The 27,717-nt window shown below is 45.4% G+C and overlaps 1 protein-coding gene across 4 annotated transcripts in view; it reads left to right on the top strand.

Annotated features, from left to right (window-relative positions):
* Window positions 1-27,717, top strand: part of GLI2 (GLI family zinc finger 2) — a 187,750-nt gene that overhangs the window by 134,211 nt on the left and 25,822 nt on the right. For all 4 annotated transcript variants that reach the window (XM_038142266.1, XM_038142265.1, XM_038142267.1 and 1 more), the window contains 4 exons: window positions 14,427-14,629; window positions 16,327-16,518; window positions 24,842-25,043; window positions 27,128-27,341. In XM_038142266.1, coding sequence (XP_037998194.1) covers window positions 14,427-14,629; window positions 16,327-16,518; window positions 24,842-25,043; window positions 27,128-27,341 — 811 coding nt within the window. The remainder of the gene's footprint in view (window positions 1-14,426; window positions 14,630-16,326; window positions 16,519-24,841; window positions 25,044-27,127; window positions 27,342-27,717) is intronic.

The following is a 27,717-nucleotide window of genomic DNA, read 5'->3' as shown; positions in this document are numbered from 1 at the left end:
AATCTCTTCAAAGAGTTGTTTGTTTGTTTGTTTAAGAGACGACTTCTGGCAGATGTGAAGAAGGTAGGAGCTCTGTGAGCTTTAACTTCTTTCCCTTCAGGTCCTGATGTACTGCTGGAGCTTAGGATTCTGTCAACCTGGTTTCTTCCTTGCTTGATCCCTGCAGAGCAGGGTTTGCATTTCTGGTGAATTATATGACAGATTCTGATAAGGATGGATGGTGAGCAGAAACTTGGGTTTGATTTCTGTGCAGATGTCACATTGCTTCAGGTATGTCACTCTGGGGCAGCATATTGGGTGAGTGACCCATCCCAGGGTGACTCAGTGAGTAAATGGCACAAATTGAGGGACAGAAGATTCCATAAGGTGCCTTGCACTGAAGAGCAGCAGATTGTGCTCCCTCCCAAAGTCTTGCACTGGATGCAGTGGTTTCCTATCCCTTCGTTTGATTTTTGACTATGTTGCCAAACTGGACTTTTTCCAGGATCTGGTTTCTGTGATTGACTTCATTACTTTGTGTTTCCTAAACCCAGCACTTCCCGCTGTGTGTTCATTGGTGCTTTTCTCCCAGGCAGGGCAATTTTGTGGTTCACACATTCACCAGCAAAATTGCTGCAATCTATGAACTTCTAGCACAGTAAGGATTTGTGTGTGCACATAGGCTGTGTGTGGTGTCTTCCTTACTTAACTGTGTAAGGTCTCAGTCTAGTCTCCTCCCCCTATTACCATCCTCACTGGGTGAAAGCTGGGCTGGAAGTAATCTCCTGGCCTACAGTGCACCATGGTCTGCACTCCCCAGTCACATTTGAGATTCAGTTGAAAAAGCCACTGGTGTCCAGGAGGAAATCTTTGATTAAAATGAAATTGTAGACTTTTAGAAGCTGTTCTTGAAGGTTGAAGGTAGAAGGTGGACATGCAGGCCAGCAATCTGGCATCTTGGGAGGCATTCCAAGAGCTTGACAAATATGGCTGTAAAAATCCATGTGTACAATACCACAAGCTGCATTTGTTATTAATTTTTGGTATGTCAAACTTTTGTCCTCCTTCACTGAACAGGAGAATGAGACCTTTCATGTGGGATTTTTGTAATTAAACATTTATCTCATACCAGTAGGTCCTTATAACTTCCTGCACTTGCTCTGTCCCTCAGATACTCTATAACTGACCTTAGAACATGGCCTGTGCATTCTTGTACCTTTTTTTTTCATTGGCTAGAAGCTCTTTTGTAGTAGGCATGAATGGTTGTATTAATCCTTCCAGTTTTCATGAGTACCAAATGTGTACTACATGCTGGGTAAGAGCAATTATATTTCCATTAGCTTATGAGCAGCTTTCCTGTACTGTGATGTGACATGCACAAATAGAATTGTGAATATTGGCAGTTCAGATCCAGATAGCTGAACTTCCTTGGTTACTACTAATACTTTAGATTATTTAAACAATAAAATATTTTAAAATCAACATTATTTTCACCTGTTACCTCCTTTGCTTATTTAAACAAATCAAGCAGCTGATACAACTAAATAAAAAAACCCCAAAACATGAAAAGTTCAGGATCTTAAGTTCTATTTTAAAACTAAACTGCAAGATAGGAGAATTTCGTATCAAAATCATGTCTACAGCCTTTTCGTACAATGAAGGTATGTAAGAGCTTGTACCCCACTGAAATCAACTTAGGCTGCAAGTGATACTTGATGGTGCAAATGACTGATGGGACTTTCAAAAGCTTCTACCACATGGAAAACCTCACAACTGTGATTTCAGCATAGCTTTGATTGCCAGGCTTGGTTTGTTTGCCACTGGGTTGTCTAAAGTGAGTAAAGAAATCCACTGCACCTGAACAGTTCTGATTTCTCATTTCCAGATCACAGTACAATGGCCCTGTGTTTGCCTTTTCCAAAACCAGAGAGAAATGTTTAAATAACATTTTGTGCTGAATTATTAGAACTGATGCAAATGTTTTCATTAAAATTTGAGTATGTTTAATATCCCTTCTCTTGAATTTTAAATAGAACCAATACTTGGTGACTTAATTGCCCAGCGATATATATTTTTTAGATTTTTGCCTTCTATTAATAAAATGAGTGTATTTACATAGTTCCAACCTAAGCACATCTCGTTTTACTGACTAATTGCCTCATTTAAAGGGCACACAATGTTAACACCTTTTGGCTTGCCTGAGACTTTACGTCATGCTACACGCTGAATCCCATAGTGAACTTTATCCTATGCAAAAAATAAATCATGTTCTCTATCTTTCTTGATAAAATGTTCTAAAGAACCTCTCCACTACTCTCTGGTCATTTTAAACTCTCCCCATTGCATTGGGGTTGTGTTCAGACTACCTAGATGACCATCTCAGAGTTGGGCTGCTGTTGTGGAAAGCAGTGGCTGTAACCTGTGAGTTGAGCACCTGCAGTTGCCCATGCAGCCATCTCTTCCTTGGCTCTGCGTAGTTTGAGTGTGCACAAACAGGGCTGGGGGGTCTCATCCCTCTCACCACTTCAATGCCACATGCACTGGTTTTTGGTGAGATCCAGGAATGATTTTTGAGGTTGTGGAGTGATGAAAATCCTCCTGCTTCTGCCCTTGGATCAGCAGTATAGGAGGCACCAGAACTGTTAGTGTGAGGAAGATGTCTGGGGGCCTTTGCCAGCGCTGATGCTGCAAAAAAAACCCTGTTTTTCAGGCAGCACCTCAAACCCAGCTGCAGTACCCTGGAAGAAGGAGCATAAAGAGTAGCTGTGCCTCTACCATTGGAGCATTTGGGAGAGAAACAGTTTCAGCTACTTGGCATCAACCTGGTGCTTTTGGGCATTAGATGTGACATTTGAGGTCAGGTTGGCATAACTTAAGGGTCAACTGAGGACTGGAGGTACTGAACTTGCTAGTTTTACCCAGCTGAGCTTAGTGTTCTATTTTAGCCTGAGTTGGAGGAAGTTCTGGGGTGTCTAATATTGATTGGAGGCCCCATACAGGCAGAGAGGCAGGGGAGAGCAGTGGCCAGGAGAAGTGAGGCCATGGCACAGCCCTAGCTGGTGAGCGCCAGACCCGCTGGGCACCAACAGAGCCACGGCAGATATGCAGGGCGGGGTTCTTTGGCCTGGAAAGACCATGTGCGTGTGTACATTACTCTCCAGCTACAATGACAACGGCTCTTTGAAATGCTCCTCTGCATTTGCATTTACAAAAGCTGGATAAGCCTTTTTTTAAAAAAATCTGATAAGTAGCAGGCAATTGAATTAACCACTGTTGACTGTATTGCTGTCTCTTAACAAACTCCATCTGTATGGTCTCCCTTTGTAGACACAATTTTATAACTTAATTTCCCTACCAAAACATCAGTGTTTACTTAGTAAGAAATCTGTTCTTTGTCAGCTTAAAACAGTGATTTCTTTATTACCACTCTGCGCAAGGAATGACAGCACAGAGTTGGCACTGGAGCAAGTCTGGTTGAGTCTACAGCGCTGTAATGGAAACAGGGTGAACTGAGGGTCAAGTATAATGGGATTTGTATACAGAAATGTGTCTGCATAAGGAATAGCTGCATGAGATAAGAGAATGAAAGATGAGGCCCACAGGTCTCCCTTTGCATGGTGCTGGGAAGGAGGTATTGCTGTAGGTACACAGCAGACACAAGAGATGGGGTTACCTCTGCACCAGCATAGCAGAGTTCCCTAGATCACATGTGCCTGCTCATGCACCAGCTGATGTTGGTGGGTGTAGGATGGATTGGTGCGGTCATTAGGGATTACTCTAAGAATGTTTTGTACGTAATTTTTACTGATTTTAGGAAGCATAGGGTCAGTGAGGGGTTTTCAAGCTATTACAGTCTGTGGCCTCCCTAAAAAATTTCTAGCGGAGTTGTTAAACATAGTATCATGAATTTGTCCTGAATAACAGGAGATTTGCAGAGATTTTTCGCTGTCTTTCACAGCCCCTAAAGGAGTTTTTAGTGTTTCCCAAGGGTTTTGCAAACCACAGGTTGAAAAGCACTAGTGTAAACTTTCAGCAGTAAACAGCTGGGGAACATCAGATCCCTATTCCTTCCCGATAAATGTGTTTTATTTTCCTACGCCGCTGGAAAATTGAAGGAATAGGAGAGCAGCTGTAGTCAATGACACCAATGGATCTGGGTGCAAAGGAGTTTTGCAAGGAAGGTTTTTGGGTCGTTATGTGGCAGATGAGATATGAAACACCTCATCTTTTCTTACCTTGAGATGATGATTTGGGGGGCAGGGGAAGCATCCTGGCTCCTTTGAAGTATGTCCAGGTTGTACAGGGGAGTGAGCTGGGCTGGGGTTTTACATAGGACTGGGCTTCTGTTTATTGCTTATACTTTGTCCTGTCATAGAGCCTTTCTCAGTCTTACATTGCAGGCTGGAGCTGGTAGAGAAATGCCAGTTGTTTGTTGCAACAAATTTGTTTTGTTGCAATTGAAGAGAGACTCTGCTTTCTCTGAATTTTTTGTGCTCAGCTTTTCCCTATTAAAAATTAAACCCTAGTGGAATGCTGTCCAGATTTAAAAGAAAAAAAAAACATTTATGTCTCATTCATGTTAATTTTCTTTCTAATGTTAAAAAAGCAATTAAAAGGGGGATAAAAAAGTGATAGGTTAAAAAGAAGAAATAAGTGTTGAAGTACTGATTTATTGTTAATTCTCTTATTTTGTACAGAAAACTCCAGATACTTCAACAGAAAAGCTTATTTGGAATAAAAAGGGTTTATTCCCTACAGTCATATCAGTGAAAAACTTTTACCTAGTTCTGCTCTTCACCATATAATTGCTTGCTTTTCAGCATCCTCGTTGCAAAGCAAAGGCTGGTTAGATCAGCCAGTCTGCTGGATCAGATCTTACATTACATCTTGAGCTTTTTGAGTGCCATTAGCATTTCCTTTTAGAAGTGAAGAAATATTGACAGTTTGGTAGGTTATCTCACTTTTTACTGCACGTTAGGGCACTTCAAAGTCTTTATGTAGTGATGGGAACTGTCATGAAGTAGATGTGAAAAGGGCCTTTGGTCCAACTAAACCTGTCAGCAAAAAGATTTAGGGCAGATGGTTATTATTAGAAATCAATGTATTTATTATATATTGTTCAGAAATATTTCCCTTTGGAGGTTACTGTGAGTACTGTTGCTGTTTAAAATGTGTCAAATGCCAGTAAAATTAATTCCTGCAGAAAACCCAGGGAGCCCCAACCAAAAGCTTTGTTATTATGGGAAGGCATGTCTCTTAATCCTTTGTGCTGTGATGCACCAGAGGCAGGTAGACACACAGCACACCCGCAGGATGCCTGGCATGTGTCTGTGTGTATGTGTGAGATGTATTTCTGTGCAGCTGTCACAATCACCTTTATGTACTGATGGAGCTCCTCTGTCTGCTGTGTCTGGAAAGGCTCTGTGGAGATCTGTGCTGTACCTGTTCCCATTTTGTTATATTCCCCTTTGTAAACTATGGGGTTTGGTTACTTCCAGTTAGTTACAGCAGCTTGCTGCTGCGTAGGGCAAGTGTGTCATTTTTTTTTTAGGCTCAAACACCAATGGTTTTCCCCTGTACTTTAGAAAAGAGAAGCAGGCTATTTCAGAGTTTTGTAATTAATTGGATGTAGGTTTTCCTTCCTGGGTGTCTTGTTTAGCTATAGGTTTTAAGTTATAGGACCTTGGATTATGGGAAGAGGACATTCCCAACAGAAAAGGAGCATATTAGCAGAAACATTAATGCTGGAAGTCGTTGTCCTGGAACAAAGATTCATTTTCCATTCACCCCGTGATTTACAGCACATTCCAACCAAGTGATTTGGCTATGGTCTTCTGGCATAACATTGTTTGCCCTTTCCCTGACATTTTGCATATAAAGAAAAGTTATGAGCTTCTTGGGCATTCAAGGTACCAGGAAATGCAGGAGTCTTACCTAATTTGTTAACATGAAATTATAGATGTCAGACACAGACTCTGTTAGTTAACGTTGGTTAGAGTAATGCTGCAGCCAGTTGATTGTATTACAGTCATGATGAAGAGGAATGGTCTTTTTTTGCTTTTCTGGGATATGACAGGTATGGAGCCAAGGCAGATTTAAAGTGTAATGAATGAATAAGCATTTTTTGTGGTTTGCCTGACTCTTCCATGAGCCCTGTTGCTGTGGTGTTGCTGCCACTGTCTTTCTCTCTCCTCAATGGGTTAGCACTGGCATAACATGGAAACAGACTTTTCCAGAGTAGTATAGGAATTGTCTTTTAAATGCTAAACCCTTCCATAGCACTTGAATGTTATAACCTTTTAAGGGAGAGAAGCCTACACCCAAAAGTAGCATAGGAAGAAGACACTGGGCAGGGATTCAAAAACTCAGATTTCTTCCCCACAAACATGCACTTCCATTTGTTTTCCCAAGGCCAATTTCTTCACAGTTACAAGCAAAGTATTCACTTGAAAGTGCTAATATCCTCAACATGTGTCCCAAGGGAAAACAATGAGATGCAGAGAAATGGCTGTGTCACATCTGACACATCTCTCTAACACCCATTTCCCACATCCCCACATCAGTGTTGGCTCCTCTCAGATCTCCTTCAGCTCTGCCATCAGGATCTGCTCTGCGTCTACACCTCTCCCCATCTTTTTCCCACCGATTCCCACCTGGCTTGCTCCTTCAATCAGCCATGCCACTGGCCAGCCTTCATCCCCTCCTCACCCTGACCCTGCAGCGTTTTGACACCCCAACTCTCAAAATTTGTGGCTGCTGGAGTCAAGTTCTAATGCATGGTGGTTTCAGCCTGAAGCTCACATGCCTCCAGGTTTGCACTGCTCCTTAGGTTTGCTTCCTTTCACTGGCTTCTACGCTTCTATCCATGCTTTCCTTCATGCCTTTTCTCTCAGTTTTCTTCCTTCTCTCCCCCTCAGCTACCTTCCTTGAAGTTCCCCTTCTTAAAATATGCTTCTTCTCTGAAGGCTTTCATCATTAATCTCTCAAGAAACTATCTTAGAGCCTCATCTCCTGTGCTTTGATTTATTCGTTGTGCAATTTTTTTGGTAAGTATCTCACAGAAACTGAGCTGGTCATCCTTCTACCTCCATTCCTAAAGGAAAGCTTGTGTGAAAAGGTGGGCTTTCAGAACTTAAATTAAAAGATCATGTAAGTAAGATAATTAGATTAAAAAAAGGATATTAGGATCTGAAACAGAATGTTTACTTGCTTTGATGTGCTTTTGGAACATATGTCTGCACAGTGGGTTGTGTGGCTGATTAAGTATAAAACAATCCGAGAAAAAATCACCACTATTAAGCTTAAATCAAAGATCTCTCCCTAAGACACTAATTTGATTTGGGTTTGAAGGTCCCATATCAACCCTAATTTCTACCTTTGATGTCTTGCTTCTTTGTGTGTTGTATAATGGAGGGCAGCCTTACTTATAAAAATTTGCGGTTTTCTTCCATTTTAAAAGCAAATATTGTTATTGTTGTTGTGTTGCAGTTATGACTACAAATGTCAGCCAGTACTAGACCCTTGTTGTGGTAAATGCAGTACAAATGCAATGAGGAACCCTATGCGGTCAGAAGAGTTTTTAATCTGAGAACCAATCCCTGTGCTCAGCTCCCAACTTTGCTCTCTCCAAAAGTTGCTCCTGTCCCCACTGAGGCTGCCAACAACCTGTGAGCTTAAAATCGTTGTTAACTTATGGTGGAACTTAGATGAAAAAGGTTTCAAGCTCTAAACCAAAATACTTTTGATTTTATTATTAAAAAATAATATCTATCAGGTGAAATGAAATAGGTTGTTTGATTTGTTCTTGGATTTAGATATTTCTGATATAGGATTAAAGTCAGGTATGTTTGAATATGGAATCATCTTTCAAAAGGAATAATGAAAGATGTTTACCACTGTTTTTTTCTATTTTTGTAACAAAAAAAAATTCTCTTTCTTACCTGGAGCAAGTATTTTAAATTACTCACATGGTAGAAGTAGCATTAAGTCTAAGGGATGGGGAAAAAAATTATGCAAAGAAATTTTACCTGCCTTAGATTATGATGCTGTGTAGATGACAAGCATAGGAGTTGTGTTGGAGACCTGTTGTTGTTGCTCTTCCCTTTGGTGGCAGTTTCTTTGATTTCAGTAGTACAAGATTAAAATTAACACATGACAATTACCATTGCCACTGGATGTGGAGTGGGATTTTCATACCTAAATCCTTCTCAAAGTGCTGCCCAAACCACAAATTCACAAATAAGGGATTTCATATTCAGATTTTTTTATCTGTTAAGGCCCAATGGAATTACCACAGCTACCTGATCTGACATCTCCGACACTGGCCATGGGATTCCCCTCTTTAATTTCTACTGTGGGAGAAATTACTATTTCCTACTATTATAACTCCAAACCTTGCTGTGCACTTAAAGCCCATCTTTTAAAAAAGCATCTGGTTTTGCTGTACAGTCTTTTTGCAATGCTGAATTTACCAGTTCTATCCATAAACCCATCTAATGGGAACTTACCCTTGTTGATAAAAATATCTTTTAAAATCAATATTTTAATGTTATAAACCTTTTATTATTATTACTTTTTATGCTTCTTTTTTTTGCTCAAAGACATGTTTGAGGGGAAAAGAAAAAATACCACCTGCATGAAACATGCCCATTAAATTTCTGCAGAAAAGCTGTAACAATTTTTGTTCAGATTCACAATCTCTATAACACCTTATAAGTGAGAGCATTAACTGTTGAATTAGCCATGGTAGCTCTGATTTTCTATTTATTCCTCTTTGTGAGTATGAAAAAAAAAATTAACCTTATTTTAGAGCTGAGAAGATACAGGGGAAAAACATATTACTTGTGCTGTGCATCCCGATGGAGCGGGGGCTGGGAGGTAGCAGTGATGTCTCTGGAGTCCCCATCTCGATCTCTTTGCAGAGGGACACAGAGGCCAGCTCTCCAAGTTGATAGTCTTATATTCGATCATCAGGTCACTTTCCTGGGTAATTATCAACTTGTCGCAGTGCTGGGAGAGCTGGGAAAAGCGAGTGATTCCCCATCGCCTCATTACCAGCGATCCCTGGAGCGGCTGCGGGGAGAGGCGGCTGCCGGGCGGCTCTGTGCCGCTCCTGCCGCGCATCCTCTGCTCTCCGAGCTGAAAAAGCGGCAGGGAGGGAGATCTTTGTGAATGATCAAATGCCATGTGAATTTGATAGTCGTGGCCCAGGTTTGACCTCTGGAAGTTACCTTGTTTTGAGGGACCTCGCGGGGTTTGATTCTCAGGGTACCGCACAACTGTTGCGACCTCTCGCCCTTCCTGTTGTAAGGGACTTTAAATCAGAAATAAACAGAGGTGAAGCTGAGGGGCTGGTGAGAGCTGTTTAGACTGAATCGTTTAGCATGAATCCTGGGGCATTTTAGGTTTCCTGTTGAATACGGCTTTGGCATCCCATCCATACAGTGTCTGCCATGAGAGCAGTCCATTTTTCAGATGTCTGTATGGCTTTCCTTCATCTCCTTCAGACAAAGGTGGTGTTCTGGGTACACAGGACTTGGAAAAACAGGCTAGGAAGTTTTATGTAAAACAAAACAAAAGGAAGTTTTGGGGTTTAAAAGTGGGGTTTAAAAATGATTGTTGGATTTAAAAGCTTTTTTTTAAATAGCAAAACTTTACTACAGTATGATAGCCCACCCCATGAATAGTTCTGTTCCTTGCTTCTATGTCTGTTTAGCAGCTATGAATTTCTTTATTGTAGAGCAAAACAATTGCCTTCAAGTGTCCATATTCCATTAAGCATATGCAAAAGTATTCAGCCCTTTGTTTTCTGCAGAATGAATTTATTTGTCACATAAGTATTAATTTAGACTAGTCATGGAACATTAGTGTTTGGTAATTGTCCACATTTTTCTGAGGTTTATTTAACTGATGGAGATTATTTCAGAAATGTGCAACTTCTTTAACTGTTACATTCATTGCTGAGTGCTCCTCACAGAGGCTGCAGGCTCACAGCAGCGGCAAGATGTTGCCTCATCTTCGTCACGCAAGATTTTGGGATTGTTGATGCATGTCCACTGAGGGAGAGCGGGAAAAAGTCACCCCAAGGCCCTTTTCATAGCATCCAACACTGGTTTTGCCAGTTCCTGAGGTTTTCCCTTCCCAGGAGCCCAGCCCAGTTCCTCAGAGAGGATGCTGCTCCTCTGCCATGGAACCACGAGGCTTCTTTCTCAGCACTGCATCCAGCAGCATCATCAAAGACAAGCACCTGCCAGGCTCCAAGGCACACGCAGGAGAATGGTGCTCTGCCTCACTGAAACCCACGGGCTGAGGTTTCTTTGCCTCGGTTTTCAAATGGAACTGCCAGCTCCTTTCAGCAAAACCCAAGAGGCAAGAAAATTAAGCAGATCTCTGTTCCCCAGTGAAGGACTGTTACAGAGTGACCAGCTCCTGGGAAACCACCAGAAGTCTCCCAGTCTCCCACAGGCAGTGTGTATCATGTGTCAGATGCTGGGATCTCTCCTTTTGCTGATTGTATTTCTCTGCTGTCAAGTGTTACCACTGCCCCACAGTTCTGCTCCGCAGGCAGCTGAAGCCAGGTAAATTGTGCCAGGATTTCTGCTCTCCCAGAAGGGTCATCCACTGCACCGGTAAAGACTTGCTCTGTAAAGCATTTAGTAGCTTGTATGCCCCCAGCCCCACCATGAGGCCCTGCAGCTCTTAGGTGGCATCAGGTGATGTCTCCCACACCTCAGTGTCTCCCTCTGTTAAAGAGCAGCAAGGGAAGAGCCTCTCCTGGGTGGGGGAGGAAATTAATCCAGGCTCACGTGCTTCGTCAGAGATGCAAATTGCTCTACAAATTCTGAGCATTAATTATAGAGCCTGGGCTTCTTGCTGGAGCCACAGGGAAAACAGGCCCCTGGCTCACATTAAATTTAATGGTGTTTGGACACCCAATTCCCTTAGCCTATTTGAAAACCAGAATCCCACTTTCTCCAGATATATATGTGGTCAGGTGAAATCCCTCATCCCACTGCAGACAGCAACATTTTTACAGCATTGTGCTCAGCACAGCCAGGAGTCTCCCTCAGGTGGTGGGGTGCTGTCTTCATGCTATCTGGGATCCAGGAAAGGATCTTTCCAGGAAAGAATCTTTCCAGGAAAGGATCCAGGAAAGAAGTGGGGAGTGACGTGGCTAGCAGAGGTCTGGACAGAGAGCTCACTGGACAGGCTGAAGAACACAGCTCTGGCACCATGGTTTCATTGCATGGGCTGGTTCACCACACCAAGCTGAAGAATGTCTCACTGCAGGGTCTGGGGCATGGGCATGGAGAGCCCTGCACGCCCTGGATGAGCTGGACACGAGCTGGACATGGGGACAGAGCTGCCTTGCCCCTGCGCTGCTTCATCTCTCATCCACTGCCACTGAAGAGCAGGATGTGATGGTCTCCTCTGCAAGGAGCAGACCTGTGAGGACTCAGCTGCCTCTCACTGTGTAGCTGTAGTGCCAATGCGATGGCTCAATGTGGGATGAGATAAGAAACAATGCTGTTGGGAGAAGAGTGGGGAAAAATCAAACCTTTGGGGAGTTAGGAGCAGAGGATGCCCCTGGCTGAGTGAGTTGTTCCTGAGAGGCAGCTCCTGGAAGCCACATTATTTTGCCACATGCTGCACTGTGGGATGTTGTTTTGGTAGAACTGTAGGTGTACAACAGTGAGAGGTGATCTCTGCCTGGGAGGGCTCACAGGAGCCAGACCTTGGCAGTATGGCCGTCCTAGTCCACAGATGGACCAGTGAGCAAGGACAGGCTTTAAGCAGAGCCATAAGGAGCTGCCTGCTCTCTAGCCCAGTCTTTGTGCACAGGGCCAACCTCATGTTCAAACACCAGCTGCGTTTCCAGCTGCATGCATTTTGGGGAAATTCTTGATCTTTTTCCCAGTGTTACCTCTTTGTTCAGGGTGGAGTTTTCCTATTCTGAGGGACTCCAGCATTTCTGCCTAATTTAGCACAGAGAAAATGAACAGCAAACCCTTCATATTGTTATACGCATTTTAGATGTCGGCCTCACAGTTTGATCAGCAGAGGCTCCAAAGGCTCGTAAACCTGGTAATACATAGTTCCAGGACTGCATCAAAGAAGTTCACAACCCTTTTGGGAGAAGCTGTGAGTACTGATGAAAGAGGGAACTTATTGTATATGTAAGAGAACCTCTTTCATGGCTTATGTATTAAGGCAGGCTCTGTGGCCCAGGGAAGATTGGGTCTGCTTTTAATTTACATCGCCCCTCACTTATATTAAGTCTTCGTCAGAAGAAAAATTAGTCAGATGTTTTCTTAATGACATCATTTTTTTTAATCCTGTTTCATTTTTTCCAGATGAGGCGGTGGAGATTATTAGAAATGAATTGAAACTAAATCTGGAACAGAGACTTTGATTCACTTCTCCCTCCTCCCCGGTAGAAATAAATTGGCCGGCTCCGTGCTCGGATGCCTTTATTAGCAGCCTCGACAGAAACCAGCCCCAGCGGCCTCGGCTGCAGCTTCCTGAGCTCGCCGCCGCCACGGCTGACGTCATGGCGAGAGGCACCAGGGAGTGACTTTGGTCACCCCATAATTTTGGTAATGGAAGGCCGTGGCAACACAGGTGGGGAGGTTATGAGGTCTGAAATAGCCATGCCATCATCAGTTCGCCTTTCAGTGTCATGAAAGAAAACAGGGTCGATGCTGGTGGGTGTTTCTCTGGCAAAACCCTGGCCTGGGTCTGATGAGCCACCTGTTTTGGTGGCTGTGCATCTCCACAAAGCCTTTATGTGTGACAGGTTTTCACTGCCTGGTATTTCACACCACCGAGCCACAGAGTGCATTGCTACAGGAAAGTACTTTGAACTATAAATATTTCAGAAGGCATTTAATTTACTACCCATCAGCAGAAAGTGTTCAAAAAGCCACAAGGTTTACTAATTTATCAGAAAGACAGAGAAACACACAGAAGATCAAACAAAGACAAACATGCTTGTTAAATTGCTGAATAAGTCTGCAAAGCTTATTTTACATTTCTATGTGGTTTTGTTGATACGCAAGTATTACAGATAAATTAAAATGCAGCTGAACTGTTGATAAGGCAGGGTGGGGCTGAGATCCTGAGGTGCTGGTGGCATGTTGAAACTGCTCAGACCATCGTGTTTGTGGTTGTCTTTGCATGGAGAGACAGATCTTACATGCCCTCACTAATGGCATATTTGGGTAGTCTTAGTGAAGGGTCTTTGTAATACCCTCCCTTAGATCAGCCCACATCCCAGATCCCTGACCTCCTAATCCCTGTTGTCTTCTGTGCTCAGGGTGCAGCCCCATGGGGTGCACATCCATCCTCAGCTTTGCCAGAGCACCCAGTCAGGGACAAATGCTGTCCCTGCTGTGACCTGTGTGTCAACACCAGCTCTGCTTCCAGCACTCTGTGAGTACAGAGAGAGCTAATACAAAGCAGATTCTGCTCTTTTGTTTTGCATAATGACAACTCTGCCTCCTTTGGTGTCTAGCTCAGATTTTGTGCTTCTCAGGTCAGGGTGAGTAACTTTTTCTCCTTTGCACCCTCTGTGGTTTGCTTAAGAGGCTGGAGGGTACAGTAGGGCACATGTCTGGGAGAAGTCTGCAGCCTTTCTCTTCCATCCTTGTTCACCCTTCAAAAAACTGCTTAAGCACTAAAACACGCATGTGACCTTTTTTTTGTTACCTGCTGAATCCCTCAGTATTTACTGACTTTATTCTCAGGTAGCACTTAGCCTGGGGAAGATCTGAGGGATTTAAGCGAGGTGGCCCCTAGAAAGCATGCAGTAAAACCTCTCATGAACTTTTGCCCTCTGAACTATACCACCAGCCTGTCAAGGAGGTTTGTGCTGGCCATGATGGACGCAGGAGGTGGGGCTGCTGTGCCAGCACGGGCCAAGCCACGCATGCTGGACTGAGCAAAGTGCAGCTCAAGATCACATAAGTTCTCTTTGCAACATTTCCATCCTTGCACAACCTGCCCTGTCTAGGGCTTTCTGCACATGGCAGCACTAAACATCTGGATATCCAGGGGCAGCAAGGAGCTTGCAAGCCACAGGTTTTGCCTCAAATATGGTTGTGTGGCCAGCCTCGCTGTGCAAGGGTGGGATTTCTAACACAGGGTGTGTTCCATGCCTCCTCTATGTGCAGGCACTGCCTAAAGCAGCTCATGCCCCTTTCCACAGCAGCCCAGTTGGGGTGAGCCACCTTGCACAAATGCATATTTAGTGCAATACTGGTGCGTGTCGACAGGAAGCTTGGGAACTTCAGACTCTGCGTATGCCAAGAAGAGAGGATTGTCCCGCTGTGTACTTGAACTTCTCTCTTGTAGGCAAAGGTGGAGGGGCAGGACAGAGAGGGGTGGCAAGCAGTTGTGCCTGCTCTGGGTGGCTGTGAGTGACAGCGTGTCTCTGTTTTCCTTCCCAGGCCTCCTCCTCTGAGCGGCAGCCCTGTCATCTCCGACATCTCCCTCATCCGCCTGTCTCCGCACCCTGCCGGGCCTGGCGAGTCGCCCTTCAGCCCCCCTCACCCCTACGTGGCACCCCACATGGAGCACTACCTCCGCTCTGTGCACAGCAGCCCCACGCTCTCCGTCATCTCTGCTGCCAGGGGCCTCAGTCCTGCCGACGGTAAGATGCTGTGCTACTGGTACTGCAGCGATTTTGTAGCTCACCAGGACTGAAATTCCCTAAAACCCGGGGATTTACAGCTGCAAAGACTCTGCAGCTGCTCTCTGAAGTGGGAGAGCTGTCTCTTTTTCTTTTTGTTGGTTTTTTTTTTTCCCCTTTAACTACACATTTGTTTTGCATCATCGCTCTGAGAAAGCAGAGCGTGAGAATAGCTATTACTGCTGGATCATATTATAAATATTTTGCTTAAAGTACGTTCCTTTCTGCAGTGCTCTCTTTCTCTCTTAGGAGCTTCCCTGTTCTTATGTCTCTACTGGGACCCAGCTTTCCCCAGAGAGGGTCACAGTTGTTCTGGCTGCCTGGCCTGGCTGAGACTGATGTTACAGGGGAGACAACGCCAGCTGGGTTATCCCCTGTTGGCTTTGTGTCTGGGGTCAGCGTGGCTGCTGAGTGAAGGCGAGGGGCCATACTTTCTTCCTCCTTACTCCTGAGCTGCTCTGCAGCAACCCTCAAGGAAGATGAAGATGTGTGGGGAGTTGGTGGTGGGTGCAGGCAGAGGCGATCATGCTCTCTGAGCCCAATCAGACCCCTTGATGGGGAGCTGGGGACAAAGACATCCAACAGGGAAAGGGGAAAATACTCAACACTGCTTTCACTTGGCAAGGTGTAAGTCATGCCTTACTTCGTCAGAAGAGCTTCATTACAAAGTTGCAGGTGGCTGGCTCAGTGCCCAGGGAATAGCTGGGGACCTGGTCTCTGCATGCCCAGCAAATCCCAACATCCCTCAGCTCCCAAGCTGCTGCAGGGGCCAGCAGCCCTTCAACACTGCAAAGCAAAGTGCACCAGAGAGCAAAAAGGCCCCTGGATTAGTGTCTGGCAGCATAAAACTATCTTGTATGGCTAAAACAACATCACTATAGTGATGAGGACATGCATATGTCTTCTTCTTCCCTCCCCTTAAAACGTCATTCGAACTCTCAGGCACCCGCCAGAGAGAGTCTGATGGCTTCTGTATGTGTGTGTGTGTGTGTGTGTGTTCTGCCCTGTCCTCTTCTTCCAAAACCAGTTTCATTGTTTGCTGTGGAAGAAAGACATTGCGTTTTGGGTTGCTTTTCTTTTCCTCCTTTTTTTTCTTCCCCCTTTAAGGTGGTGGTAAATAAGTTAATGGGGCAAGCGGGTGGGGAGGCAGGTTTGAAAAATTACAGCTGGGAGAAAGTGAGTGTAATTGGCTTTGGCAGCCAAAATGGTTTTATGCTGCCAGACACTAAACCTAGTTCTATGCATTAGACCTTGGCTTTAATTTCCTCACGCTGCTATCGGGAACTGGGCTGCATTTGTCTTTCCTTCCTAATAGGCAGGGATGTTAATGCTGACAGAGTTACTGCTGTCGGCAGCCTGGGCCGTCTCCCCCCCTCCCAGGGGTGCTGGCTTCGTCCGAACGGGAGGATTATTAGAAGGGGGAACGAGAGATTGTTTATAAATTTGCGGAAATGGAGGAATGCAGAGGCCCCAGCCTGGTCTCCTTTGTCCACAGAAGCACGCCCAAGCGCACGTCACGCGCGCCCTACGCGGAGCCGTGCGGCTGGGGCTGGCGGGGGGCGCGGGGGGAGCCGGGGCCGCCAACGTCAGCTCCAAGGTCTAACACTGCAGTGGGAACCTTCTCCCCATGTTTCTCTCCTCGCCTGCGGCTCCAACAGTGGCTCATGAGCACCTGAAAGAACGAGGCCTCTTCGGGCTGCCCCCGCCACCACCGGGAGCCAACCCTGCTGACTACTACCACCAAATGACGCTGATGGCCGGCCACCCAAACCCCTATGGGGACCTCCTCATGCAGGGCGGGGGAGCAGCCAGCACAGCCCACCTCCACGATTACCTCAGCCCTGTTGATGGTGAGTAGCAGCTTGGGTTCTTCCTGGCATGGCTGAAATTTTGGGGTAGATGGATGGGACTGCCTCCAGGTAGAGGTTGCTGAATGTGGTCACTCTACCCTGCTGGAACCTTTGGATGCTGCACTATAATTTTTGGCTTAAAAGGTCACCTCCTTTCATAGATATATATAAAATATACATAACCTAAAATAGGTACATCCTGCTCGCTTAGGGAGGATGACATGGCTGTAGCATGGGTAGGAGATGGGCTGGTCCAGCAAGCTGGACATTGCTGCTGTCCTGCTGCATTGACCATGGGTGACCAGAGCGTGCCTGGGGACAAGCTGCATCTCTAGCTCCCCATCCCACCCTGTGTTTTGCCTGCTTGGTGTCTGGGGTGAAGTTGGGCCATGTGCATGCAAAGCTGTGCTAGGCACAATGGACATCTCATCTTGGTTGGGACCTCTCAGGTCCACAAGAAGAGAAAATATCTGAATGAGGAGACGCAGTGGAAAGAATATAATAGCACTTTGAGCAAGGAAATTTTAAAAAGCAGGAATGTGGTATTTGTGATAGCATTGTGTGTTACAATCTCAGAAAATTCTCTCTCCTGGCTACATGAAGAAGAAATAAAATCATGTTAGGCACTGCAGTGCTGAGTCACCCCTGTGGCCTGACTGCTGCCCTGGGAAGAGTCTATCTGGAACCGTATATAAGGTCCAGATGATTTTTAGAGCTGTTAAAAATGTCTTTCCTTTCACTTCATGCTACATCCTGCAAGAACAGGGTTGTACAGATATTACAGAGGGCAGTTTGGGGATTATTTCTGCTGCAAGGAGGAGAAATCTCAGCTCAACTTTCAGATTTGGCATCTGTTTCCTGGGATGTCTTTGGATTTGCCTGTGGACCGTTACAATTTTTGGAGTGAAGATCTGCATCATTTCATTACTGCTTCAAAGTTTCTGTTGTTGAGCTTTTAAGATGAAAGACTTTGTGGTCTTGCTGCTTCATAAAGTGACTGGCTTAGGATGATAAAAGCTGTTCTGGTGGTTCAGTGATGGGAGTTTACAGATACTTCTAATGGAAAAACAGTTTCTCATCTGTGGCTGCTGTGGAAGTTTTACCTGAACAGTCATCTTGTGCTGCCAATTCCTAGATTACTTTGGAACCTGGATCCCAGTCAGAGAGAGCCACAAGCTCCTTGGTACCATCCTGCCCTCTAACACCCAAAATATATCCCAGGCTTCTCTGCTGCAAAGCAGCTGGTCCATAGACTGCTCTGTATTCTCTCCCAAGGGTTAATGCCTGTGGTTATAGCAGATGGGTGCAAACGAGCCCTGCCAAGTTCTCTTCGGGCTCATGAGCAAGACTCCTTCCTCCTTGCCTCCTTATTAGTCCATCTCTGACCAGCAGTGCCTCACTGAAGTGCCAGATAAACAACCAGTGAGGGAAGCAAACACAACTGTTTTCATGATGGTACAGGCTGGCTCCCAGAACATCAAGATGCTCATCCTTTGGTTTGCTGAAGATCAATCTTTATCTGAGGTACTGAGATACTCCCCTGGGCAGAAGACTCTCATATTGTTTGCCTTCTCCTGAAAACAGCTCTACGATGAATCATGTATCAAAGGTCTCAGTTTCCTGCAGCCAAGCTCATAACCATGATTCACTGCAGAGCCAGGGCTCACCAAGAATTTATTATGATCTTTTGGAAAAGCTTTGTTGGTGATTAACTGGAAAGCCTTTTCTGGGCCTTCACGTGTTCTGCGTGAGATGGAAACTTTCAGACATTACAAGAATGTGGCACGAGACACTACTTTTTAAGAATGTGTAAAGGAGCACCAGTCCAGTACCAGTCCATGTGCCTGGGTTTATCCATCACCCAGAGAAAAGAGAGAATTGTTCATTATTAAAGCAGAGAGTAAAATAGATGGCTCTGAAATACTCGATGAGGAGACAGTGTCTCCTTCTCTTTTTAGAAAGTTATTTCAAAAATTTAAATCAGCAGGGCCTAAGTAAATAGTTGAACAGATAATTTAATAAAGCATCCTCTTATGGTGTTTTTCTGAGACAAGAATATCAGTAGCATGCATAAATCCCCAGTGAGTCACCACCTCACTGCATCTGTCGTTCAGAGAGCCCTTTTCTTCCCAGCCTGGGAACATAGAAACTTTACAAGAATTAGTTTGCTGAAAATGCAGGTAGCTCTTGTTAAACCACATGCAGCACCATCATTCATCTGTGATAGCACTGGCACCTGCAAAAGGAAAAGCAGGAGATAAGCATATATTAAGTCTGGCCTGTTCAGTGTCACGTCACTTCCAAACATCTGCAGGTTGGCCCATGGGAGCTGTGCACACTGGCTGTGGTGGTTCTTCCACAGGCACATACCTGCGCCTTTCTGGTTCCTGTAATTGCATTTCATGGAGAATTTCTCAGTGCCTTCATGTTTTTTGTCAGTGTTTTTCCCTCCATCACACATCTAAGGTCAGGAAAATAATAGGATATGAATGTCAGCTGGAGCTTGTTGGTGCCACCCCTGTGCCAGGTCTGCTGAGTGTTCACATGGTGGCTGAGCTGGGCTGCCCAGAGCTGCATCTCTGCTGGATTTTCAGCGTACAGCTAGAAGAAGTTAAAGCAGTAAAGAAGACCAGATTTAAGTTTTACGTACCAAATTGCTGTGGTGTTCAGGCCAGTCCCAGTGGAGACTAAGCAACCATTCAGTTGGTTCTCCTGTTCCATTTCCTCATCCAAAAAGGGACTCAAAATCCAAGAGTGGAGTTTGAATCCAGGCTTAATCCCATTTTCTGGAAAGCCTATACTTTCAAATCAAAAGTTAATCACTTTGCAATGTCCCAACATTGCTGATGGGGTATATTTGAGACTATCTACAGGTTCTATTCACCAGACCAAAACAATCTTCTGCATTTCTTTTTTAGAAGTAGTGCTACATGGTGGATTATTCCAGGTGACAGAGTGGTTGTGCAAGAGCATCCCTGAGGCAGGAAAGACTGGTGGGAAACAACAGTGACCCTGGAGATGACTACCACTTTCATGTTTAGTACTTCCATCTGCTTTTTCCCCTCGGCACAGGGCTTCTTGTGATTACCCTCAGCCCTTCAGGAGGAGCCATTTTCTCTCCAGAGGATTCCATCCACACTGACTGGATGCTGCTGCTGTTCTAGCCCTGTACACCAGCAGATCTCAAAGTGCTGTACAAAGCAAAGCCATTTCATCACTGGAGACCACAAAAAAAAAAAAAAAAAGGGAGACCAGTGAGTGGAGTAGTGGCAGCTTTAGGAACAAGATCCAGATCTTTGGAATAAAGCCAGGGTGGAAATTAGAGATCATCTTTAAGTCCCTCACTTTGCACAGCTTTGAGAGTGTGATTGGGTTGTGCATGCCGAATAAGGGAATGGGAAAAAGACATCTTGAGCGCAGGTTAGGTCCAAGGTAGTCCCTCATGTCAGGAAGGCTTATAGATGTGTTTGTGCAACAGTTACCAATAGCAGGGGTGACCCTGCAGTGCTGTCATTGCATTTTGCCCAGTTCTAGAGCTAGAGGGGGGATCCCTACCCTGTGTTTTGCTGCCTGGTGCCACAAATGGTGTCACAAATGTTTTGATTCACAATCAGCAGTTTAAGTGGTAAAAGGCTTTGTTCAGTGCAACATAGCCAGCAGGCCAGCAGCTGGCACAGTTGCCTGGGATGTGGGCAAATCACAAAGCAGGACTTTATTTCCCCAAATCAAACAGTGATTCAGCTTCACCAGCCTCTTTCAGTCAGTGTTGTTGGAGCCTTTCTCCTTGAAGGAATTTATTAAATAGCCAGCAGGGTAAGGAGCATCTGGCAGTGCAGCTGGGTGGTGACTGCAGTCTGCAGGCACGTGGCCGGGAGAGGTAAGCTCAGGACTCTCTCTGGCACGTTCATATGGAGCAACTGCTCCATCAGGACAAAAGCAGAGAGCCAAGCCTCATGGGGACCTAGGAAGGAAGTGCTTCCCCTGGGGCTGGAGGGACAGCAGCCCTAGGTGTGCAGGCTGGATGTGCTGGATCACAGATGACTTCCCAACCAAGCCAGCTGTTGGCTACTCTGGGCAGACGGCACGCCCTGTAGTCGCTTCCTTAAAAACTCTCAAAGACCTTTTTTTTTTTTTTTCTTGTTTTCTTTGTCCCAGCATAGAATGGAAACTTGCTGAAATCTCAGAAAGGGTTCAGAGAATGGGAAACAATTTCCCACCCATTTCTAGCCAGCAGTGCTGTTTTCCTCCCCAGAAAAATATGTGCAGAAGAGAGAAAAAGTCCCAGAGCACCCCATAAGTGCTGTGTCTGGAATCCTGCTGCACTCTGGTTTCTAAAGAATTCAATTTGCATATGCAAGTTGGGTCGACTAAACAGTTACCTTGTGGATTGGGAGTAGAAGAATGCAGCCTTGTCTTTCAGCTAGGATTTGAGGGAAGCATTAGTATTCCTTGAACTGCAAAGTTGATCGGCCTATGGAGAGAAGAAAGAAGGCTCCCAGGGCAGTGTCTGGTGCCAGAACAAATGTCCAGCATCTGCTGCAGTTTAAAAAAGAGGTGTGTTGCCTCTGCAGAAGGAGAGAGGGGAATAAGGAACTGGTTACACAAAGAGTGTTTGTAGTTTATTGCTGTTTATCAATTATGGGACCATCCTGTGTTTTTATGGGGTCCTTGGTTTTAATTTGATGATGGGAATGGGGGGTATATTTCTGTACACTTTGGATGGAGTTTTCTTGGTGAACAGTGAGGAAGGGGGGACCTTTTTGATAACACAGTATTTATCCTGGGGCTTGGCCAGGGGATGGAGGAGAAGCAGTGGCTCTGGCCAGGTTTCAGTGAGGCGGGAGTGGGGCAGGCAGGGTGTGAGCCGTCTGCAGCCCATGTGCCTTACAGGCTCGTCTGCTAGGGAGCAGATACCCCTGATGATCCTGTGCTGTCGTGATCACAGCAACATGTTTGTCTGTAAAGGGTTGCCTGAAATTTCCTTACCCTGGAGGAGCCTCGAAGGAGCTCCCACTGAGTGCCTGGTGTTTCCTTCCAGGAGGGCTTTGCTGCCACTATTCCCAGTGTGACATAAGGTCTGAATTCTCCCTCCAGAAGAAAACATCTCTTGTAGAATCCTTCTGATATCCCACAGCCACAGAAGTGGTCAGAGCAGGAACCTCTGCTCCCACCTCCCAGACGAGTTGGGTCTGATCCTGCCCTTGGGCACTGGGATCAGGCACCAGAGTTGGTCCACAAGCTGCCACATGTAAGAGCTGACCATTTGGTCATCACTGGCCTGTTGTGGATTAATCTAAGTTTGGGAGGAGTGTCCCAGTTTCTGAGCAACTTGTGGATGTGATAATTCATAGGCACCACAGGAAAGTGCCAAGGATATTCTTTCCTTCTAGCAAAGAAATCTGGACTTTCCTCCCAGCTCTAAGCTGTCTGGGGAACTTCCCCCGACAAATTTTCCAAACATCAAAAAATTCTTTAAACTAATCCTGTTCATTTTGAGAAGTCATGTTTGAAAGGGGAGAGGAGAGAGGAGTGTTAGTGATAAATGTTCCCAAAGTTTTCCATCTGTGTGTTTGAAAAATGGAACCCTCCTTTAGTTACTTCTCTGGGCACAGTCCCTGCTGAACAGTTGTGTGTGGTTTTTCTGGACCTAAGGCAGCAGAGGATTTCGCTTATGTGCCCCAGTGGCTGTCAGCCTGTGTTGAACACCTTGCTATGTACAGCCACACAAATGCTGGCCACTGCTGCTGCCTGGTACCATTTAACATTCATGCCCCGTGTCCTCAGATCAGGAGATTCAGGTCAGGCAAACTTTATTATTTAGAACAACCCCAGTGTTGTTAATCTGCTTTTGAATAATAATTTTGAACATATTCACTCTTCCTAAATGCACTAGTGAGCATTTTTTCATGTGCCTAAACTCCTTTTCACTCCTTCTGTTTCATGGACAATTCTCTTCCCAGGCACCTTGGGCAGGCTGTCATCAAGAAGAGAGGAACTGCTCATCCATAGCACGATTTTAGGTCACAGCTTTCTGTGGAAGGCTGCAAGACCTAAGAGGATTTCATGTAAACCATGAGCCCAACCTATTGGATCTGCTATCAAACATTTCAGATAGCCCACAGTACTTGAAGGATCTAAATTAGAGTGGACACTAACACAATGCATACTACTGGTTTTGGGCTGGAGAATTCCCAGGAGAGCTTGATAATCTGACAGCTTTCCACAGAGTTTTACATGGGGAAAAAACGACATACCTGTGAGCAGCAGGGAGGAGTGCCCACGTCGTCAGCACTGCTAAAACTCAGGTTTCTGTTGGACATCAGGTCTTCTTCCCTCTGCAAATTAATGGGGACCAATGGCTGATCCAGCACTGTGAGCATAAATCATGTGAAGGGAGAGCGAGAAATGAGTACAAGGCTTTTCTTTCTATTTAGTAATTTATCAAGGGAAGTGGCACATTAATAAACAGATCTCCCTTGAGATGTGGGAGTAACAGAGATAAATATGACTGTCAAATCTGGCCTGCTTCCTTCTGTTAGAGAAGGAGGAGACTGTGGGAATGCAAATGCAGGAAACAATATCTATATCTGGAAATACGCATATTATTTGTAGGACAGAAATCCTGACAACTCATCTGAGATGAGGCCCCATCGCACTTGGTGTAGTATGTACAGAATAAAATACAAGCCCTGTCTAAAGGAGCTCATCTAAATAGATGACACTGGGAAATAGGGACACAGAAAGAAGCAGCAACTTGCTCAAGAAGGTGTGGCTGAAGAGGACTGGGAAGAGCGCCCAGATCTTTCCAGGTTGTGGTGCAGGTATTGAATTGAGATTTCTTATGGCCAGAGGACCATTATGATCTAGGCCCAAGCAACCTTCATGTTGTTTGGTCCAGGGCTCTGACAGGGCTCAGATTTCAGGAACCAGATGTGAAATTTGGGAAGTCTCCATTTCAGCCTTTCGGGCCAGCCTTTGCTGAGGCGAGTTCATTTGCACGAGGAATTGCTTGATCACATCAGCAGGACACATCTTACCTCCTTCTTCATGCCAGTCAGCCTCTCACATACCAGCACTGTCATCAGATTGGAAAGTTCATGCTCTTACAAAGTGCCCGGCCTGTATTTGGTGATATGCAGCCAGAATCAGTGCCTTCAACCAGCTAGAGGAAAATGGCTCATACTGCCTGTCTGGGCAGTTCAGTGTTTTATTCACAGTGTTTAGTAGGATAAACCTGTAGGATGCTTTCTGGGGAGACCACCACTGGAAAAGTCAGGTGCTGATACTTTGCTGTTGCTTGTCAAGGGAAGGAGCTGGAGCAGCTGAGCCCTCCTGTACCCCTGAGTGGATGGCAGGGATTACCAGCCAGGACCCATTGCCAAGTGCTATATTTCACGCTTAGATTTATTTATTTTTTTTAAATACACAATCCAAACACTGCTTGCTTTGGAGGGATGAGTCATTCCAGGCAGGGTTTGGATCTGGTACCCTGGTACTGAAGAAAGTTGTGATTTGGCCCATCTGCAACTCCCATCCACGCCCCCCGAGAGATCTGCAGGTGGGTCAGGCCTGGGCAGAGTTTCCTTCGGGTGAAGTCAGTCGTTCCAGTTAACAGTGCTGAAACACCAAGAGATGCCAAACTTTTACAGTAGTAACCCATCATGTATTGCAGATCCATAAATGGGCCTGGCAGGGTTGGAAATTACTTCATGCCTGAATGATTGACAGTTGCTAATAGGGTCCAGGCACTGGCAGGTCCCCTCAGAAGGGGAGAACTTGAACTTTGTGCCTGAGCTGCCAAATTGGTTTTCTTAAAACTCTTAATTTACTTTCTGGGTTTCTGGAGCCTCGCCTCCTTCATTAATTGGATGGTCAGCATTGTGCTCATGCTCGTTTGGTTTCCGTTCTCCCCCCGCACAGGCACACACTCACCATTTGCAGTGGTCACCCAGCTCGGATGTGCAGCTCCCCTGGCCTGCTGCTCCTGACACCGAGTCAACGGGCATGGCTGCGCTTATGGAAACCTTGCAGGCCTTCTCCCTTTTAAGTTAATTTAGTGCCCATGAAAGGGGGTGATGGACAGGATTCTGTATCCCCTGAGGACAGCAAAGCAAGCAGGCGTTCATGGCGCTGCCTGACCCCTGTGATTCAGCGCCCAGAAGAGAGGAAACCTCCCATCAAAGGGCATTTGGTCCCTGCGCTGCTCCTGGGTCCTGAACATCCCTCAGCAGTCATGAGTGCAGCAGCTCTCAGCACTTCCAGCCCGCCTGCAGGAGGGGAGCAGCCCACTGGTCTTGTCTGACAAAGCCTCTCTTTCCTGCAGTGTCCCGGTTTTCGAGCCCACGGGTGACTCCAAGATTAAGCCGGAAACGAGCCCTGTCTATCTCCCCGCTCTCTGATGCCAGCATTGATCTCCAGACAATGATCAGGACCTCCCCAAACTCTCTTGTGGCATATATCAACAACTCCAGAAGCAGTTCAGCAGCGAGTGGCTCCTACGGCCATTTATCTGCCGGGACAATCAGGTAAAGCTCTGGGATCAGCTCCATTCAGCTGAGGAGCCATCCGCACGAAAGGAGGGATGATCCTCCAGCAAGGGAGAGCTTCTCTTCCTTGCAGCCTCTGCTTTTGTGCATCAGGGCTGTGTCACATAGTAAATCAAAGCCCCCGTCTGGTATTGCATGTGGAAGGGTATTTTGTGGCATTTGGGGTGGGGTTTCTTTGGCTGGATTGGGGTTATTGGCTACCACGTTTCCAGTAATTACAGTATGATCATGCGTCCCTGCAAGCAGAAACAGATAATAAATTTGTCTTTAAAAATGCTCATTGTGAGCAGTTTGACTGGTTAAGAAACACTCTGATTTAAGAGATTGCCCCAAAGTACTCTCCAAATTACTGGCCCACATTCTTAGAAAAAATGTTGCCTGGGTGGATAGAACAGCCTAATTCTAAAAGCATATTTAAACCAAATCTAAACCCTTGAGTAAAGTTTTGTTCAAATCTTAATTAAAAAGCACTTACATTAGGCAGCTGACTGTTGTCAGTCCCTACTGTGATTGCTTCACCCAAGTTTCACAATGTTATTATTCGTTTTGTTACTTAACTGTTAAAAATGTTATATCTAATTAACACTGATGTTGCAAAGCAAAGGGTTACAAAGATTATGCATGCTTAAAACTTGTGGGGGAAAACAGAGATGTTTTTATTAATAAGTGTAGCAGTAATTATGTAAGTTACTTTATCCAGCATCATAATTTAGAAATTGACTGTAAAATCAAACATAAGGTTGACATAAACAAATTGTGACTTCTTATCTGGCAATCATATTTTTTCTAGTCTTTTTACCTGTTGTCATTAGCTCACATACCTGTAGCATCTCAGCTTATTTTATTAAGAGTAATATCTGGTATTTTTATCAAATCAGTAGAGTCCAGGGACTGACCTAATGGTCAACTTTCAGCCTCCGAGGGAACAATCAACTAATAATATAGAATTTGAACCCCTTCTCGGTGTTCTAAAAATATATCCTGAATGTCAGGATTTGTAAAATGGGTAACATATATAGCAGCGTAACTGCCAGAAATTTGGTATGAAAAGACTTTTTTGTTATTATTTTAACAGCATCTTAGAGGCAGGAATGAAATACTCTCTCCAAAAGCAAAATTGGTTATTAAGCGTGTTTCTAATTATGGCCCTATTGTCTGAACACTCACACCTTGGGCAGTTTTAGTGGTGAAAATACCATGAGGGTAAAGGTTCAGGGCAGCCACTTCTTGAAGGTGGCAAATAATCAATTTTTGGGCTGTCTATGGTTTGTTCATCACACATCTAGAGTTACCACAGAGCATCTCCCGTGCTTCTCCCTCTCTCCCCTGGGAGTGAACCCCTTTTTTTCCAAAAGCAGAGCTCTGCTTTTACTGCTCCCCACTGATGCATCCTGTCTCGGACCTGTAGCCCCAGTTATTGCCCGAGCAGCCAGGGGCGAGTGGTGTCCTGGTCACTGCTGACCTAGATAGAAGATGAACCGGTGACCTACATAGGAATGGTGACATGCTTCAGCAGTCCCCTGAGCCAGCACTCCCCTCACCTGAATGCAGAGTAAATTGCATGGTTTTGGACTATGTTAAGTGGATACTTATTCATCCCTGCTGTAATCTGTGCCAGGTGAGCCAGGTGATGCTTGTTTTTCATATCCAGGTTAGCACAACCCCAAAGCTGCAAGTTCGCAAAAGAGGTCTGCCTGGGAGAACCCAGGAGCCTTAGGAACTGCAAAGCCAGATTTAACCAAGTCCCGTCCTCTTACGAACTCCCGAGGGCTTTTGTTGTTTGTTTGGTTTTTTTTTGACAAAGGAAGCAAAGAAATCATGATCAGTCTAATGCTTGGGTCAAAACGATTCACAACTTTGCTGGGGCACGTGCGAGTCAAATCATGACTTTGCAGTAAAGCAGGCAGTCAGGCTTATCCTGGCATTGAAGGCATCTATCTGGGCATTGCAGCCTGGTTCCTGGAGTCTCCAAGAAGCCAAACTTGAATCAGTGACTGGCTAATATGATAAATATTGTTTAAAATAACTCCTCATTTCTCTTTGTCTTTCTCCTGTTGCTGTAGTCCAGCATTCAGCTTCCCCCACCCGCTTAACCCTGTGACATACCAGCAGATCCTGACCCAGCAAAGAGGCCTGAGCTCAGCCTTTGGACACACTCCTCCCCTGGTCCAGCCATCCCCAACCTTCCCCACAAGGCAGCACATGGCAGTCATCTCTGTGAACCCATCACCAGCACAGAGCAGCAGCAACAGCAACTGCGTCTCCGACTCCAGCCAGGTAGGGACAGCCATCCTGCGTGGCACATGTGGAAATGGAGGCACCTTCTCCTTGGGACCTGGGCTTCCCTTCATGGTGGTTGTGGAGTTTTAACAATTCTCTTTTTTATTCACACTGTGCCTTTTTGTTGCTTTTTCCTTTTCCTGGCAAGTGTTTCTGAATTAGTCACAGATGAATTTTGCATCTGTCTCCCTTCCTTGCACCTACCCTTGCAGAAACCAGAGGCCTTGGTCCATCAAAGCATTGAACACAATATGCAAGGTCATCCCAGGCAGGAAATCTCCTTGAATACGCTATGTCCTTTGAAATTTAGGGACATCAGTTGCTGTAGTGTTTTGCAAAATAAGCATCTGTGAACCAAACTTCTTGTTGGGAC

The sequence above is a fragment of the Motacilla alba genome, chromosome 7, assembly GCF_015832195.1.
Source record: "Motacilla alba alba isolate MOTALB_02 chromosome 7, Motacilla_alba_V1.0_pri, whole genome shotgun sequence".
In the NCBI taxonomy this organism is placed as follows: Eukaryota; Metazoa; Chordata; class Aves; order Passeriformes; family Motacillidae; genus Motacilla; species Motacilla alba.
The sequence above is the reverse complement of the archived record's forward strand: the minus strand, read 5'-3'. Positions and strand labels throughout refer to the sequence as shown.